Source organism: Equus przewalskii, chromosome 15 (assembly GCF_037783145.1).
Source record: "Equus przewalskii isolate Varuska chromosome 15, EquPr2, whole genome shotgun sequence".
Classification (NCBI taxonomy): Eukaryota; Metazoa; Chordata; class Mammalia; order Perissodactyla; family Equidae; genus Equus; species Equus przewalskii.
In genome coordinates this window covers 43,617,263-43,634,837 of record NC_091845.1, presented here as the reverse complement: position 1 = coordinate 43,634,837, position 17,575 = coordinate 43,617,263, and the positions used below count along the sequence as shown (strand labels likewise).

The 17,575-nt window shown below is 35.7% G+C and overlaps 1 protein-coding gene across 2 annotated transcripts in view; it reads left to right on the top strand.

Annotated features, from left to right (window-relative positions):
• TOPAZ1 (testis and ovary specific TOPAZ 1) overlaps positions 1-17,575 on the top strand; it is an 80,869-nt gene that overhangs the window by 39,235 nt on the left and 24,059 nt on the right. For both annotated transcript variants that reach the window (XM_070575687.1, XM_008527987.2), the window contains 3 exons: positions 587-738; positions 945-1,037; positions 2,117-2,232. In XM_070575687.1, the coding sequence (XP_070431788.1) occupies positions 587-738; positions 945-1,037; positions 2,117-2,232 (361 nt within the window). The remainder of the gene's footprint in view (positions 1-586; positions 739-944; positions 1,038-2,116; positions 2,233-17,575) is intronic.

Sequence of the window (17,575 nt, the reverse complement as noted above, 5' to 3'; positions counted from 1 at the left end):
AATAATTTTAGTGAAATTAATGGAGAAGAATTGGAAATGATTTAATTGTTGCATAGAAAATAGACTAAGGAATTGAATCGATAGCAAGAAACTACTCTCTCAAAGGAAATTAATCAGTGTTGTAATTTTTAGTAGAATGTTCATAATCATAAACTGAAATAAAAAATAAAAAATGTCAACATAGCCTGTTGGTGGGGTTAAAATAAGAAGAAGGAGTATCTGTCAAAATAGTGTGCATCCATCCCCAAATTATACAGTTTCTCCCACGTGACCAGACCACTGCCTGAAGACTCCTTTAGGAGTTCATATTGAGACCATGTGTATGAGGCAATTTGGACCTATTTTTTGTGGATAGCATGTAAGTCGCACCCAATCTAGTGCCTAGCATGCCTGGTTGACTTCGAATGTTATTGCCATTAACTTTTGCTTTAATTTATTTTCATCAAATATTTCTGAACTGAAAATATACCTTTCAAAAACATTTATTTGTTACTCAGTCTTTGAATATGGAAAAATGGTCTAATTCAGCAAAGATGAATATCTTAAAAGCAGCAAATGACTTTAATATATATTTTTTCGTTTTCAGTAAACATGTTTATGGAGTACTACAGAAAGTTTCCTCCGGGTATACACTTTGATTTACAAGTGCTAAATGACCTTTTAACTTCTTTACTCAAACATTGTTTATTGAAAGAAGTATTTCAGGTAGTGAACCTCAGCATAATGGTTAAAATGCTGGTAAGTAACCTGAAAATATATATTTTTGAATATTTTAAGTTAATTTCTCTGTTATCTTTCTTATTTGTATAATTAGCAGTTAAATGTCTGTGTTTGTTGCATACTCCTTGAGAACACTTGTGTTTTTCAGCATAAATGATTTTGAGAAACTTAAGGTGTACTAAAAGAAGACGTGAAAATGAGTGTAATTTTTTTGTTTTATCCAGCCTGCTCTGAAAATATTGCTAAAAATATTTGAGCATGTCGCAGCTATGAAATTAAGGAATGCTGTACCTGCTTTAATTGATATGTTTTGCAAGGTAAGATTTTCTCTCTTTTATTCTCTGATAGTGAATAACCGAGAAAATAATTATTTCCACTTGCACTCTTAAACTGTCTTTTGTTCACATTCTTGATGCCAGAAAATTCTATTTTCAGAAGTGTTCTTTTTCTCCTGAAACAGGGGTTTAAACAGTCTGCAGTGACTGACAGACCTTCCCCTTAAATAAATAATTCCAAGCACTCCAGGTGTCTTCTTTCTGATTCATGAACTATTCTCATCTCTACACCATAAGGATGATTAAAGAAAATTCTTTTTTTCAAAAAGATTTGGGGTCATTTATAACAAAAATAATTACACAAATAAATATATAAATAGAAAATCATGGCCAAAACAAAGAAAGTAGATAGAAAGAAACAGAGTGGCTAGGAATTAATTTTATATTTGGCACTAAATAAAAAGAAAAAGTAATTTTTATAGCTCTCTAAAAAATATATTAAAATTTTTACTTTTGTTGAAAACTTCCTAGTATTTGGTACTACCCAGCCATCCATTTCAGAATAGGCCTAATAGCAGGGGTAAAACAAAAACCGCTTTGTTTAGGAAGCAGCACTGGAACCACTCTAGCAGGTGAACAAATATTTCAGTGAATACCTCTAGTTCCACATTACAAAACTTGACAGAATTACTTGCCTGGAAATGTTTTGAATCAGAAATTGCTGATCCCCCATAGTAGTTGTAGAAAACGTCAGTTTGATACTTCTCAGGAACTTTATAATGAGGGATAAGGTATAAGCACCAGTGCTATGCTGAAAGACAGAAGGAGTACCAAATGAGAGTACAAGTGATAAAGTAGTTGGGATATTTTGGAGAACAGGAAGGATATTCACATTTTGAATTCAAAGTTGTTCTCTTTATTTTAACTGTGAATTCTTTAAGTAGGATGTCTTACTGTGCTTCTCAAATATTTGAAAAAAATATGCTTCAAATTTTTTTTAATGAATTTTAATTCTGCTTGTCTTCACATTTCACTTCTTCATCAGTCTCTTAGTTTCACACACACTGGTTTTCAGCTGTTTCATGTTTTTTTAAGAGTGACTCCTTTTTTTTTTCCTACAGCTTGTTGAAGCTGGGATGGTGCTTGACCCAGAACATTTTAACTATATTGTTAAGCTCTTAAACCAAGTACAAGCTTCCAAACAAGAAATAACTGCAGTTCTGGAAATGAAATCCAGGTAAGAAAAATCAGTATAATTAAGGCTCTGTATATATTTGGTGAGGACTTATAAAGGATGAGGCAAAGCACTTATCCCTGTTCACATGTCCAGACATGTAGACAGTTGCTCACCAGAAGCTCTTCTCCCATCTCTGGCTGTGTCCTAGTTACATTGTCATTCGTCAGGCTGCCTCTAGCCAGCCCTCCTGGACGGCCTCACCAAATCTCTTGGTACCTGATTTCGCCTTAGTCCCCGGCACATCAACTGTAAAAGAAATCTCTCGTATCCTCTGTTTCACAACTTACTTAGTTTCACTAAATATACTCTCTTATGTGTGTATAAATTACCTAAATCTTTTTTCTCTTTCACTCACTTCTTGTCATGCTAGCTAAATGAAATATTTAATATCTCTCCTTCATTCTTTCTCTCACTTGTTCACTTCCTCTGTTCAGCTTCTGGGCCTCCAAAGGTCTCTTTTCAAAAACCTATGATAATTTTAAGAGTAGTACCATAATATACCTATGTTGAGAAAAGGAAAAGGCATGAGTTTTACAAAAATTTTATTAAACTATTAAATACATAGAGAAAAGTATACAAATTATAAGTATTTAAATGAACCATAACTTTTTAATGAAATCATATTTGATAAAGTACAAGTGGTATCAACCACCAAAGCCCTTGCAAATGCCTAGAAAGCTCCATCAGAGAGCTTCCATAGCTGTTATTTCATTTTTCATTTTCCTCTAATACAGAGGTTTCCGAACTTTCTTGGTTTGCAGTCTCCATGGACCAAAAGAAATACATTAACAGTCCCATTTATTAACTAGTTAGGTCCAAACAGGTTAATAGTAGTAATTTGACAGTCTGACAGGAGCTGCTTGACAATTTAAAACAGGCTTGGGGCCCTGTGAGTTTGCTCGAGTGCCCTGGATGCATGGCACACTTAGGGAATTGCAGTAGTTCTACTAAGTAATACTACTTCCCTCCAAGCACCAGCATTGAAGGTACATTTGAGTTCTTAGAGTTCTATGATTTTTTTCATTTCTTTAATTACCGATAATTAATATTTATGTTGTCTATGAAAATTATGACACTATTTAGATTAAATAGATTGTTGGGACTACCTAGGAAATAAGTTTTTGTGAGAAAAATGCAGTTTGTCTAGCATAGAGTTCTGGGATATGATCCATATATAAGCAGGGTGTGTTGATATTTTCTTCCAAACATTGTCATTTTTCTCTTGAGCCATATGCTAAAAACTTCACATTTTGGGCAGTGGCAGCTATGGCAGAGTGCTCAAATGGGCAGCAGGTGTTAGTCTTGCCGTATTCAGTAGCAGCTGGCACAGGAAAGTGTATGCATCCAGGTTCAAGAGGAGCAACAGTGCCCTTGTGCCCAGGACAGCTGCACAACTCCACCCTTCATGCAATGACTGGGAAAAGGATCTCTTGGCATAGGAAGACTCTGGAACAAACCAGCCTTGGTTTTCAAATTTTCAAAGTGACACAATCACGCAAATATTTTTACAGTTCATTTTGTAGCCCCTGATTTTGAAAATTGTATCTTTATACATTCTGCACCTTCCTGTGCTCCTGCTTCAAAATAATTACCTAGTATTTTTTAAGAAGTATTAACATTGGTGACCTATTTGACGAAGGAGAGAATAAGAAAGTGTGGGTAACTAAGGGGTGTGGATTATGGTTGGGGATATGGACCTGGCCTCAAGGCAGAAGGAAAAGAAATTTAGTATTTATTATTTTATATTTGAGTTTTCCTGATACTCTTTGAAATAATGACCCTTTTCTGGACTAAGGAAATGAGTTTTAATGGACAACTCATACTTTGATTTTTTTTTTTTTTTAAAGATTTTATTTTTTCCTTTTTCTCCCCAAAGCCCCCCAGTACATAGTTGTGTATTCTTCGTTGTGGGTTCTTCTAGTTGTGGCATGTGGGATGCTGCCTCAGCGTGGTCTGATGAGCAGTGCCATGTCCGCGCCCAGGATTCGAACTAACGAAACACTGGGCCGCCTGCAGCGGAGCGCGCGAACGTAACCACTCGGCCACGGGGCCAGCCCCAACTCATACTTTGATTTTGATTACAGTTTTTAATCAGGTAGTTTTTAGTTCGTTTGAAAGGCTTTCACTCTCAGTAGATAAAGCTGCAACAAATAATTCTAAGAGTTATATTCAATTCAGGACATCAGTGAGAATTTAGGTGTATCTGTAATCTAGGAAATTTGTTAACATACATTTAATGACAAGAAATTTTTTATTTTGAAATTTTAAATTTACAGAAATGTTGCAAAAATTAGTATAGAGAATTCCCATGTACCCTTCATCTAGCTTTCTTTTGTGTTAACATCCTACGTAATAATAATGCAGTTATCAAAACCAGGAAATTAGCTTTGATACGAATCTATTAACTAACTACAGATCTCAGTGCATCATAGTAGGGGGTACATGGTGTTAGTATATCTTATTACTGGTTAAATTAATCTTGATCACTTAGTTAAAAATGTTATCTGCCAGGTTTCTACAATGTAAAGTTACTGTTTCTCTCTTTGTAATTAATAAATATCTTTAGAATATATCTAGAGACTTTAGCATTATGCATTCCCCTGTTTCTCCTCAAACCTTCACGTTAGTTATAGTATTCATCAGTAACTCTGTCCTGCAAGCTACGACTGTGGTATTTGCCCAGCAGTGAGTTTGTATTTTCTACATTTATTAATTGCAATTCTTCAGTAAAGAAGAGCTGTCCTTCTCCTCCGTTTACTTAATTATTTATGTCAATATGAACTCATGGGTGTTTATTTTATTCTATGGCTTATACATAACCTAATACTACCATTATTAATTTTGTTAGTCAGATTGTTCCAGATCTGACCTTTCAGAATTCCTTCAGGTTGGTTCTTACATCCTTTCATCATGTTCTCTTCATTTTTCTACCACTGTCTTATTTTTTGGAGGCACAAAGTTGTTTAAGTCTCATCTTCTGTTTTCCCTGCTGCAACACGAGCAACAGCCACTTCTCCAAGGAGCTCTGGCTTCTTTTATTGGAGAATGGTATCTAAAAATCAAGATCTGAATATGCTCATTGCTGCTGGAGTGTCGTTACAGCCAGGGCTTCTCAGTGGACAGGGCTAGGAAATATGTATATTATATATGTGTATGAAAATAGATAAATAAAATATATATGTATAGGAAATTTATGTATACAAAATGCAAATACACACACAAAAATATATTTATTTCTCTATTTGTATGTATATTAAAAGTGCCTGAGTTCGTAGTGATAGCTTGATTCTAATCCAAGACCACAGGTTCATTTTAGCCTTGTCTTTTTCTTATTTATAAGTTCTTTCTCTAACAGTGAGAAACCTGACTCTCATTATCTACAATATGTATACTCATTTATTCAATCCTACTACCCATATAAAGTCGTTTCAGAACTGCTAACCCATACCCCTATGGAAAAAATTAATCAAGTACAGTAATAGTATAAAGTTATTTTTTTCTTTAGCTTTACAGTATCCAGGCAAAATACTGTTTTCTAAGTTACTTAGTTTATTTCCTTTTTTTTCTCCCACTCCCATTCAGTGTAGTTATTTATTTATAGAACATTTAGGTTTTTGTTTTTGTTTTTTTTGGAGATTGGCACCTGAGCTAACAACTTTTGCCCATCTTATTTTTTTTTTTTTTTGCTTTTTTCTCCCCAAATACCCCCAGTACATAGTTGTATATATTTTTAGTTGTGGGTCCTTCTAGTTGTGGCATGTGGGATGCCACCTCAACATGGCCTGATGAGCAGTGCCATGTCCACACCCAGGATCCCAACTGGTGAAATCCTGGGCCGCCAAAGCAGAGTACATGAACTTAACCGCTCAACCACGAGGCTGGCCCCAAACATTTAGGTTTATTTGTTACTGTTTGTATTATATTTTTAGTTCCCCATGTCCTAGTTGGTTTTAATTATTTATTTAGGGAGGTATATGAAACATTATTGTTTGTTCTAAGAGTGAAAGCTGTACTAAAAGATTTGCAATGAAAATCGTTACTCCTCCTTATCCCTACTCCCCTATTTCCATTCCCTCCTTCTTTCTACCCCTTTTCCACCTACACACTGGAAGTAACCAGTCTTTTAGTTTCTGGTTTCTGCTTCTTATGAGCAGATATATAATTTTTCTTATATTTACTTCTTTCTTACATAAATGTAACTTACAATAAGTACTCTTTTCAACTTTGCTTTATTCATTCAAACAGTATATCCTGGAAGTCAGTCTAAATCAGTTCATAGAGAAATCATCATTCATTTTTATAACTGCAAAGTACTCCAGTGTGTGGATGTACTATAGGTTTTTCAACCAATGCATGATTATTTAAGTTGTCCCTAATATTTTGCAATAAAAACAATGCCACAATGAATAACCTTGGGTATATGTATTTTTGTATTGTTGGAGGCATATTTTCACGGTTCATTTCTAGAATGGGATTGCTAGGTCAAAAGGTAAGGACACTAGAGCAAACACTAAAAAAAACTATACAGGGGCTGGCCCAATGGCATAGTGGTTAAGTTCGTGCACTCTGCTTCAGCAGCCCAGGGTTCACAGGTTAGGATCCCAGGCACAGAACCACACACCACTCATCATGCCATGCTGTGGCAGCATCCCACATACAAAATAGAGGAAGATTGGCACACTTGCTACCTGAGGGATAATCTTCCTCACCAAAAATTAAAATTAAAAAAATTATACAAAGAGTGATACTCAAGATACTATAGGTAATCAAAATGGAATTCTAAAAACGTTCAAGTTACCCCAAAGGAAGATAAAGAAGGTGAAAGAGAAGAAATAAACAGAAAACAGATAATAAAATGGCAGATTTAATCCCTAACATATCAATAATTACTTTAAATATAAATGTTCTAATTACAATAATTAGAGGACAGTAATTGGCAGAGTGGCTCTAAAAGCATGATCTAACTATATAATCTCTACAAGAAATTCACATCTAATATAAAGTTGTAGGTAGGTTGAAAGTCAAAGGATGGAAAACAATATACCATGCAAATGTTAATTTTAAAAGATCATGGGTGAGTATATTACTATCAGGTAAAGTACACTGCAGAGCAAAGAAAATTACCAAGGACAAAGAGAAACATTGCATAATGATAAAATGGTCAATACACCAAGAAGACTTCGCAATCCTAAATGTGTTTGTACCATAGAGCAGAGCTTCAAAATATGTGAAGCAAAACTGGTAGAACTGAAAGGATAAAATAGACAAATTGATAACTATAGTTGAGGACTCTATAAAATCAAATCACAGAGGAAGATAGCAAGAGAGGAAGAAGGGAACAAAGGAACTATAAAATAGCCAAAACCCAATTAACAAGATGGCACTAGTAAATCCTTGCCTATCAGGTATTACTTTAAATGTAAATAGATTAAATTCTCCAATCAAAAGACATAGAGTGACTGAATGGATAAAAAAATAAGACCCAGCTGTATGCTGCCTACAAGAGATTCACTTCTGCTGTAAGGACACACATAGCCTGAAAGTGAGAGGATAGAAAAAGGTATTCCCTGCAAATGGAAACCAAAAGAGGGCAAGCTATAACGCTATCAGGAAAACTAGAGAAATAAGAGACAAAGAAGATCATTATATAATGATTAGGCAATTCATCAAGAGGATATAACAATTATAAGTATATTTGCACCCAATATCAGAACAGGTAGATATATACAGCAAATATTAACAGATCTGATGGGAGAAATAGACAGCAATATAATAAAAGTAGGGGACTTCAATATCCCACTTTCAGCACTGGATATATCATCTAGACAGAAAATCAATAAGGAACCATTGGACTTGAATTACACTTTAGACTAAATGGACCTAACAGACATACACAAAACAGCTCCATCCAACAGCAGCAGAATACACATTCTTGTCAGGCACACTTGGAACATTTTCAGAATAGATCATATGTTAGGTCACAAAACAAGTTAAATTTAAAAGATTGAAATCATATCAAGTATCTTTTTTCTTTTCTCTGCTTTATCTCCCCAAACCCCCCCTGTACATAGTTGTATATCTTAGTTGCAGGTCCTTCTAGTTGTGGGATGTGGGATGCCGCCTCAATGTGGCCTGACGAGCCGTGCCATGTCCGCGCCCAGGATCCGAACCCTGGGTCGCCACAGTGGAGCGCGTGAACTTAACCACTCGGCCACCGAGCCAGCCCCTCAAGTATCTTTTTTGATCATAATGATATGAAACTAGAAATCAGTAACAGGGAGGAAAGCTGTGGAAAATCCACAAATATGGGGAAATTAAGCAATGTAGTCCTGAACAACCAATGGGTCAAAGAAGAAATCAAAAGAGAAATCAAAAAATATCATGAACAAACAAAAATGAAAACACAGTGTACACAGAATTTATGGGATATGGCGAAAGCAGTTTTAAGAGGGATGCTACTAGTGATAAATACCTATGTTAAGAAAAGATAAAGATCTAACTGTATGTACTTCTCATACGTAAAACAACCTAACTGTACATACATCTCAAGGAACTAGAAAAAGAAGAAGAAACTAAGCTCAGTATTAACAGAAAGAAGGAAATAACAAAGATCAGAACAGAAATAAATAGAGGCTAGAAAAACAATAGAAGAGATGAATGAAACCAAGAGTTGGTTTTGAAAAGATAAACAAAATTGACAAACTTTTAGGTAGACTAAGAAGAAAAGAAAGAAGGCTGAAATAAAATCAGAAATGAAAGAGGAGACATTACAACTGATAGCATAGAAATAAAAAGGATTGTAAGAGACTACTATGAACAATTATATGCCAACCGTTTGGACAGTCTAGAAGAATTGGATAAATTCCTGGAAACATATAACTTACCAAGTCTTAATAATGAAGAAATAGAACATTTGAACAGACCGCATATGAGTAAGGAGATTGAGTCAGTAGTCAGAAATCTCCCAACAAGGTGGCCAGCCTCGTGGTACAGTGGTTAAAGTTGCACACGCTCCACTTTGGTGGCCTGGATTTGCAGGTTCAGATCCTGGGCGCAGACCTACTCTACTCATCAGCCATGCTGCAGAGGCGTCTCACATAGGAAATAGAGGAAGTTTGGCACAGATGTTAGCTCAGGGTAAGTCTTCCTCACAAAAAAAAAACACAAAAACTCCCAACAAAGAAAAGCCCAAGACCAGATGGCTTCACTGCTGAATTCTACCAGACAGTTTAAAAAGAATTAATACCAATCCTTCTCAAACTCTTCCAAAAAATTGAAGCGGAGGGGACACTTCCAAACCCATTTTACAAGTCCAGCATTACGCTGATACCAAAATCAAACAAGGACACTGCAAGAAATGAAAATTACAGGCCAATATTCCTGATGAACATAGATGCAAAAATCCTGAACAAAATATTAGCAAACTGAATTCAACAGTAGATCATATGCCAGGATCAAGTGGGATTTATCCCTGGCGTGCAAGAATGGTTCAACATATACAAATCAGTAAATATGGTATACCCCTTTAACAGAATGAAGGCTAAATATCATATGATCCTCTCAATAGATGCAGATAAAGTGTTTGACAAAACTCAGCATCCTTTTGTGATAAAGATTCTCAACATATTAGGTATAGAAGGAATGCAAGCCAACAGTGACATCATACTTAACAGTAAAAAGCTGAAAGTTTTTCCTTGAAGATCAAGAACAAGGAAAGCATCCCTACACTCACCACTTCTGTTCAACACAGTGCTGGAAGTCCTAGCCAGAGCAGTTAGGGAAGGAAAAGAAAGAAAACACATCCAAATCAGAAAGGAAGAAGTAACATTGTCTCTGTTTGCAGATGACGTAATCATATATATAGAAAACCCTAAAGACTCCACCAAAAAGTGTTAGAGCTGATAAATGCATTAGGTACAGTTGCAGGATACAATATTAACGCAAAAATCAGTTGCATTTCTATGCACTAACAATGAAGTATTCAAAAAAGAAAGAAAGAAACTCATTTAAAATAGCATCAAAGAGATAAAATACTTAGGAATAAATTTGACTAAGGAGATGATAGATCAGCACACTAAAAACCATAAAACATTGATAAAAAGAAATTGAAGAAAACACAAATAAATGGAAAGATATCCTCTGTTGATGGGATTGGAAGAATTAATATCACTAAAATGTCCTTGCTACCCAAAACAATCTATAGGTTCAATTCAATCCCTATCAAAATTCTAATAACATTTTTCACAGAAATAGAAAAAACAATATTAAAATTCATATGGAACTACAAAATACACTGAATGTCAGCTAAAGCTATCTTGAGCAAGAAGAACAAAGCTGGATGTGGTGTATATGTACAATGGAGTATTATTCAGCCTTTAAAAATAAGGAAATCTTGCCATTTGCAACAACACAGATTAACCTGGAGGACATTATGCTAAGTGAAATAAGGCAGACACAGAAAGACAAATCTGCAAGAGCTCACTCATATGCAGTCTAAAAACATCTAATTCAGTAACAGATTAGAATGGTGGTTACCAGGGGCTGAGCAGTGGGGCAAATGGGGATATATTGGTCAAAGGGTGCAAACTTGCAGCTATAAGATGAGTGAGTTTTGAAGACCTATTTTACAGCATGATGACGATAGTTAATAATAACATATTGTGTACTCGAAATTTCCTGAGAGTAGATCTCTACTTAAGATCTTTCTCACCACAAAATAAAGGGTAACTAGGTGAGGTGATAGATATACTAATTAGTTTGATTGTGGTGATTATTTCACAATGTATACATATATTAAAGCATGTTATATATCTTAAATATATACAATATTTCTTTGTCAGTCATACCCCAATATAGCTGGGGAAAAAAAGTGTCATCACCAAATCATTTGGGATGCAGCAAAAGCAGTCCTAAGAGGGAAATTCATCGCAATACAGCCTCACCTCACTAAACAAGAAAAAGCTCACATAAGCAACCTCAAATGACACCTAACAGAACTAGAAAAAGAAGAACAAACAAAGCCCAGAGTCAGTAGAAGGAGGGAAATAATAAAAATAAGAGCAGAAATAAACGATATTGAAACAAAAAAGACAGTAGAAAGGATCAATGAAACAAAGAGTTGGTTCTTCGAAAAAATTAACAAAATCGACAAACTTTTAGCCAGACTCACCAAGAAAAGAAGAGAGAAATCTCAAATAAATAAAATTAGGAATGAGAGAGGAGAAATCACAACAGATACCAATGAAATACAAGGGATCATAAGAGAATACTATGAAAAACTATATGCCAACAAATTGAACAACTTGGAAGAAATGGACAACTTCCTAGACTCCTACAACCTCCCCAAACTGAATCAGGAAGAAATGGAGAATCTGAATATGCCAATCACAAGTAAGGAAATAGAAACAGTAATCAAAAACCTCCCCAAAAATAAGAGTCCAGGACCAGACGGCTTCTCTGGAGAATTCTACCAAACATTCAAAGAAGACTTAATACCTATTCTTCTCAAACTATTCCAGAAAATTGAGGAAGATGGAGTACTCCCTAACACATTCTATGAAGCCAACATCACTCTGATCCCCAAACCTGACAAGGACAACACAAAGAAGGAGAACTACAGGCCGATATCACTGATGAACATAGATGCAAAAATCCTCAACAAAATTCTGGCAAACCGAATACAGCAATACATCAAAAAGATTATACACCATGATCAAGTGGGATTTATACCAGGGACACAGGGATGGTTCAACATCCACAAGTCAATCAACGTGATACACTACATCAACAAAATGAAAAACAAAAACCACGTGATCATCTCAATAGATGCAGAGAAAGCATTCGACAAGATCCTACACCCATTTATGATAAAAAACCCTCAATAAAATGGGTATAGAAGGAAAGTACCTCAACATTATAAAGGCCATATATGACAAACCCACAGCCAACATCATACTCAATGGACACAAACTGAAAGCCATCCCTCTGAGGACAGGAACAAGACAAGGGTGCCCACTTTCACCACTCCTATTCAACATAGTACTGGAGGTGTTGGCCAGAGCAATTCAGCAGGAAAAAGAAATAAAAGGAATCCAAATAGGTAATGAAGAAGTAAAACTCTCACTGTTTGCAGACGACATGATCTTATATATAGAAAACCCCAAAGAATCCATAGAAAAACTATTAGAAATAATCAACAACTACAGCAAAGTAGCAGGGTATAAAATCAACATACATAAATCAGTAGCATTTCTATACACTAACAATGAACTAACAGAAAAAGAACTCAAGAACTCAATCCCATTCACAATCGCAACGAAAAGAATAAAATACCTTGGGGTAAACTTAACCAAGGAAGTGAAGGATCTATACAATGAAAACTACAAGACTTTCTTGAAAAAAATTGACGATGACATAAAGAGATGGAAAGACGTTCCATGCACATGGATTGGAAGAATAAACATAGTTAAAATGTCCATGCTACCTAAAGCAATCTACAGATTCAATGCTATCCCAAGCAGAATCCCAAGAACATCTTCACAGAAATTGAACAAAGAATCCTAAAATTCATATGGGGCAAGAAAAGACCCCAAATTGCTAAAGCAATCCTGAGCAAGGCAAACAAAGCCGGCGGAATCACAATCCCCGATTTCAAAACATACTACAAAGCTACAGTGATCAAAATAGCATGGTACTGGTACAAAAACAGGTCCACAGATCAATGGAACAGAATTGAAAGCCCAGAGATAAAACCACACATCTATGGACAGCTAATCTTCGACAAAGGAGCAGAGGGCCTACGATGGAGAAAAGAAAGTCTCTTCAACAAATGGTGCTGGGAAAACTGGACAGCCACATGCAAAAGATTGAAAATTGACCATTCTTTTTCACCACACACCAAAATAAACTCAAAATGGATCACAGACCTAAAGATTAGGCTGGAAACAATAAGTCTTCTAGAAGAGAATATAGGCAGTACACTCTTTGACATCAGTTTCAAAAGAATCTTTTCGGACACTATAACTCCTCAGTTAAGGGAAACAACAGAAAGAATAAACAAATGGGACTTCATCAGACTAAAGAGCTTCTTCAAGGCAAGGGAAAACAGGATTGAAACAAAAAAACAGCTCACTAATTGGGAAAAAATATTTACAAGCCACTTATCTGACAGAGGGTTAATCTCCATAATATACAAAGAACTCACACGGCATAACAACAAAAAAACAAACAACCCAATCAAAAAATGGGCAGAGGACATGAACAGACATTTCTCAAAAGAAGATATAAATATGGCCAATAGACACATGAAAAGATGTTCATCATCGCTAATCATCAGGGAAATGCAAATCAAAACTACACTAAGATATCACCTTGCACCCGTTAGATTGGCAAAAACATCCAAAACCAAGAGTGACAAATGTTGGAGAGGTTGTGGAGAAAAAGGAACCCTCATACACTGTTGGTGGGAATGCAAACTGCTACAGCCACTATGGAAAACAGTATGGAGATTTCTCAAAAAGTTAAAAATAGAAAGACCCTATGACCCAGCCATCTCATTACTGGGTATCTATCCTAAGAAACTGAAATCAGAAATCCCAAGAGTCCCTTGCACCTCTATGTTCATCGCAGCATTATTTACAATAGCGAAGACATGGAACCAACCTACATGCCCAGAAACTGATGATTGGATAAAGAAGATATGGTATATATACACAATGGAATACTACTCAGCCATAAAAAAAGACAAAATTGGCCCATTTGCAGCAACGTGGATGGACCTCGAGGGTATTATGTTAAGTGAAATAAGCCAGTCAGAGAAAGACGAACTCTATATGACTCCACTCATAGGTGGAAGTTAACATATTGACAAGGAGATCTGATCGGTGGTTACCAGGGAAAAGGGGGGGTGGGGGGAGGGCACAAAGGGGGAAGAGGTGTACCCACAACATGACTAACAATAATGTACAACTGAAATCTCACAAGGTTGTAATCTATCATAACATTAATTAAAAAAAAAAAGTGTCATCACCAGAGCTGGCAAGGATGTGGAGAGTAGATCATACATTGTTGGTGGGAATATAAAATGTTACAGCCACTCTGGAGAGCAGTTTGTTGTTTCTTTAAAAACCAAATATGCAAATACTAAATGCAGCTGTTGAACTACGGGGCATTTGTCCTAGAGAAATGAAAACTTTGGCTTACAAAAAAACTTGTGCACGAATGTTCATAGCAGCTTTAATTGTAATAACCAAAAACTGGAAAAAAAAACCCAGATGGTCTTCAATGGGTGAATGAGTAAACTGTGGTACGTCCATACCAAGGAATACTACTCAGCAATAAAAATCCAAAGACTATTGAAACATGAAACAGGTTGAATGATCTAACAGGAATTGTGCTGGATTTAAAAATCTAGTCTCAAAGGCCGCATGCTGCACAGTTCCATTTATATAACATTCTCAAAATGACAAAACTGTAGATGTGGAGAACTGATTGGTGGTTGACAGGGGAGGGGACGGGTTGGGGGATGTGTATAAGGGATAGCATGAGGAAGTCCCTTTGTGGTGATGGAACAGTTCTGTATCTTTATTGTGGTGATGGTTATACAAAGGTTATATAAATTATATATATGGGATAAATATATATGTATGTATATAAATATATACGTGGGATAAAATTGCATAGAACTACATACGCGTACACAAATGAATGCATGTAAAAGGTGATGGAAACTGAATAATATCTGTAGTCTAGTTAACAGTATTGTACCAATATCAGTTTCCTGGTTTTGATGTACTATAATTATATAAGATGTCATCATTGGAAGAAGCTGGATGAAGGGTACACAGGAGTGTGTAATATTTTTGCAATTTCCTGTGAGTCTATAATAAAAGTACATGTGTTAGATATTGCCAAATTTCCCTCCAGAAGGGCTGCACCAGTTTGTATTTCCACCAGAAATATATGAGACTACCCGTTTCAGCACAGCTTTGCCAACATAATGTGTTCTCATACTTTTTAATTTTTTCTAATCTATTAGGGAATAAATGGTGTTTTTGTGTTGCTTTAATTTGCATTTCCTTCATTATAAATGAATTTGAACATTTTCTTTTCATATATTTGAGAACCATTTTTACAACTTTTGTTGTGAATTGTCTGTTTATGTCTTTTTCCCATTTTTCTATTGTTTTTAGTTCTTTGTTCCTTAAGTTTTAAGAGTTCTTAATATATTATGAGTATTAGGCCTTTGTCTGTAGTAGATATTGCAAATGTTTTTCTAGTTTGTCAGTTATCTTTTGAATTTGTTTATGGTGTTTTTTGCCATGCAAAAACTTCTTTTTATGTAACCTAATGTATCAATCTTTTTTATTGCCTCAGTTTTGAGTCATCATTGTTTTTTATCGCATCTGGATTTTAAGTCATAATTTCCCTACACCAAGGTTTTAGAGAAATTTACCCATGTTTTCTTCTGTTTCATTTTTCAGTTAGGTTCCTAATCTATTTGGAGTTTATTCTTGTGTCTGGTGTGAGATATGGATCTAATTTTATCTTTTTTGCAATGGTTGTTTAATTTTCCCAGCACCATTTATTAAAAAGTCCATCTTTACCTCCAGTGATTTGAGATGCCACCTTTATCGTATATAGACATACCTCGGAGATATTGCAGGTTCAGTTCCAAACCACTGCGATAAAGGGAGTATCACAATAAAGCGAGTCACATGAATTTTTTGGTTTCCCAGCGCATATAAAAGTTTATACTGTGGTGTGTTAAGTATGCAATAAGATTATCTCTGAAAAAAAATGTACATACCTTAATTTAAAAATACTTTATTGCTAGAAAATGCTAACCATCATCTGAGCCTTCAGCAAGTCATAATCTTTTTTGCTGGTGGAGGGTCTTGTAAAAAATGCACTATCTGAAGCACAATAAAGCAAAGCACAATAAACGAGGTATGCCATACTAAATTTCGTATCTACTTGGGTCTGTTTCTACACTTTGTGTTCTATTCCCCTGAACTATTTGTGCATCCCTGCACCAGTACCACACTATTTTAATTATAGAGGCTCTAGTAGTGTGTTTTAATATTTAGTAGGGATAATCCCCCACGAAGTTTTTCTTTTCAGTGTTTTTCTGGCTATTCTTGCATGTATGCTTTACCATATGAACTTTAGTATCAGCTTCCTAACTCCATATAGTAGCTTGTTGGTATTGTTCTTGGAATTGCATTAAATTTATGAATTAACTTAGCAAGAACTGACATCTTTAGGGCCAGCCCCATGGCTGAGCAGTTGAGTTCACGCGCTCCACTTCAGTGGCCCAGTGTTCGCCAGTTCGGATCCTGGGCGCGGACCTGGCATCACTCATCAAGCCATGCTGAGGCAGCGTCCCACATAGACAAACTAGAAGCACCTGCAACTAGGACATACAACTATGTACTGAGGGGCTTTGGGGAGGGAAAAAAAAAAGAACTGACATCTTTATGCTCTTGAGTTGTCCTATTCAGGGAATGTCTTTCTGTTTATTTAAATTTACTTTTGTGTCTTTCAGGAGTGTTTTAGAATTTTCCTCATATAAGTATTTAATTTTTGTTGCTATTGTAAGTGAAGTTTTCTGTACCACTAGGTACTCTATTTCTTTATTTTTTCTATATATAAAGGATATAGACGTTTGTTTATAAGTGATATGTTCTGTTACTTTACTCTGAAGTCTTTATTATTTGAGTTAGTTTCATCCTGAATCTGAGGGGTTTTCCAGATATACTATCATATCATCTGCAGATAGAATTTTACTTCTTCTTTATCTTTATTATGCCTCTGAGTGATCTGTCTTTTCTAATGGCATTGGCTCATACCTCTGGTACAGTGTTGAATAATACTGGATATAGTGGACATCCTTCCATTGTTCCTCATCTTAGTGGAAATATCTCTAGAATTTTCTCATTAGATACAATGGTGACTTTAGGACTAAGGTTTATATATTTAACCACTTTAAGAAAGTATCCGTCAGTTCCTGTATTCCTTTTTGTTTTTTAAAGATTGGCACCTGAGCTAACATCTGTTACCAATCTTTTTTGTTTCTTCTCCCCAAAGCCCCCCAGTACATAGTTGTACATTCTAGTTGTAGGTCCTTCTGGCTCTGCTATGTGGGATGCTGCCTCAGCATGGCTTGATGAGTGGTGCTAGGTCCACGCCCAGGATCCGAACTGGCCAAACCCTGGGACACCAAAGCAGAGCGTGTGATCTCAACCACTCGGCCATGGGGCTGGCCTCAGTTCTTATATTCTTAAATGAATTCATGTTGAATTTTATCAAAGGCTTTTTTAGTATCTATGGAAATGATCATGAT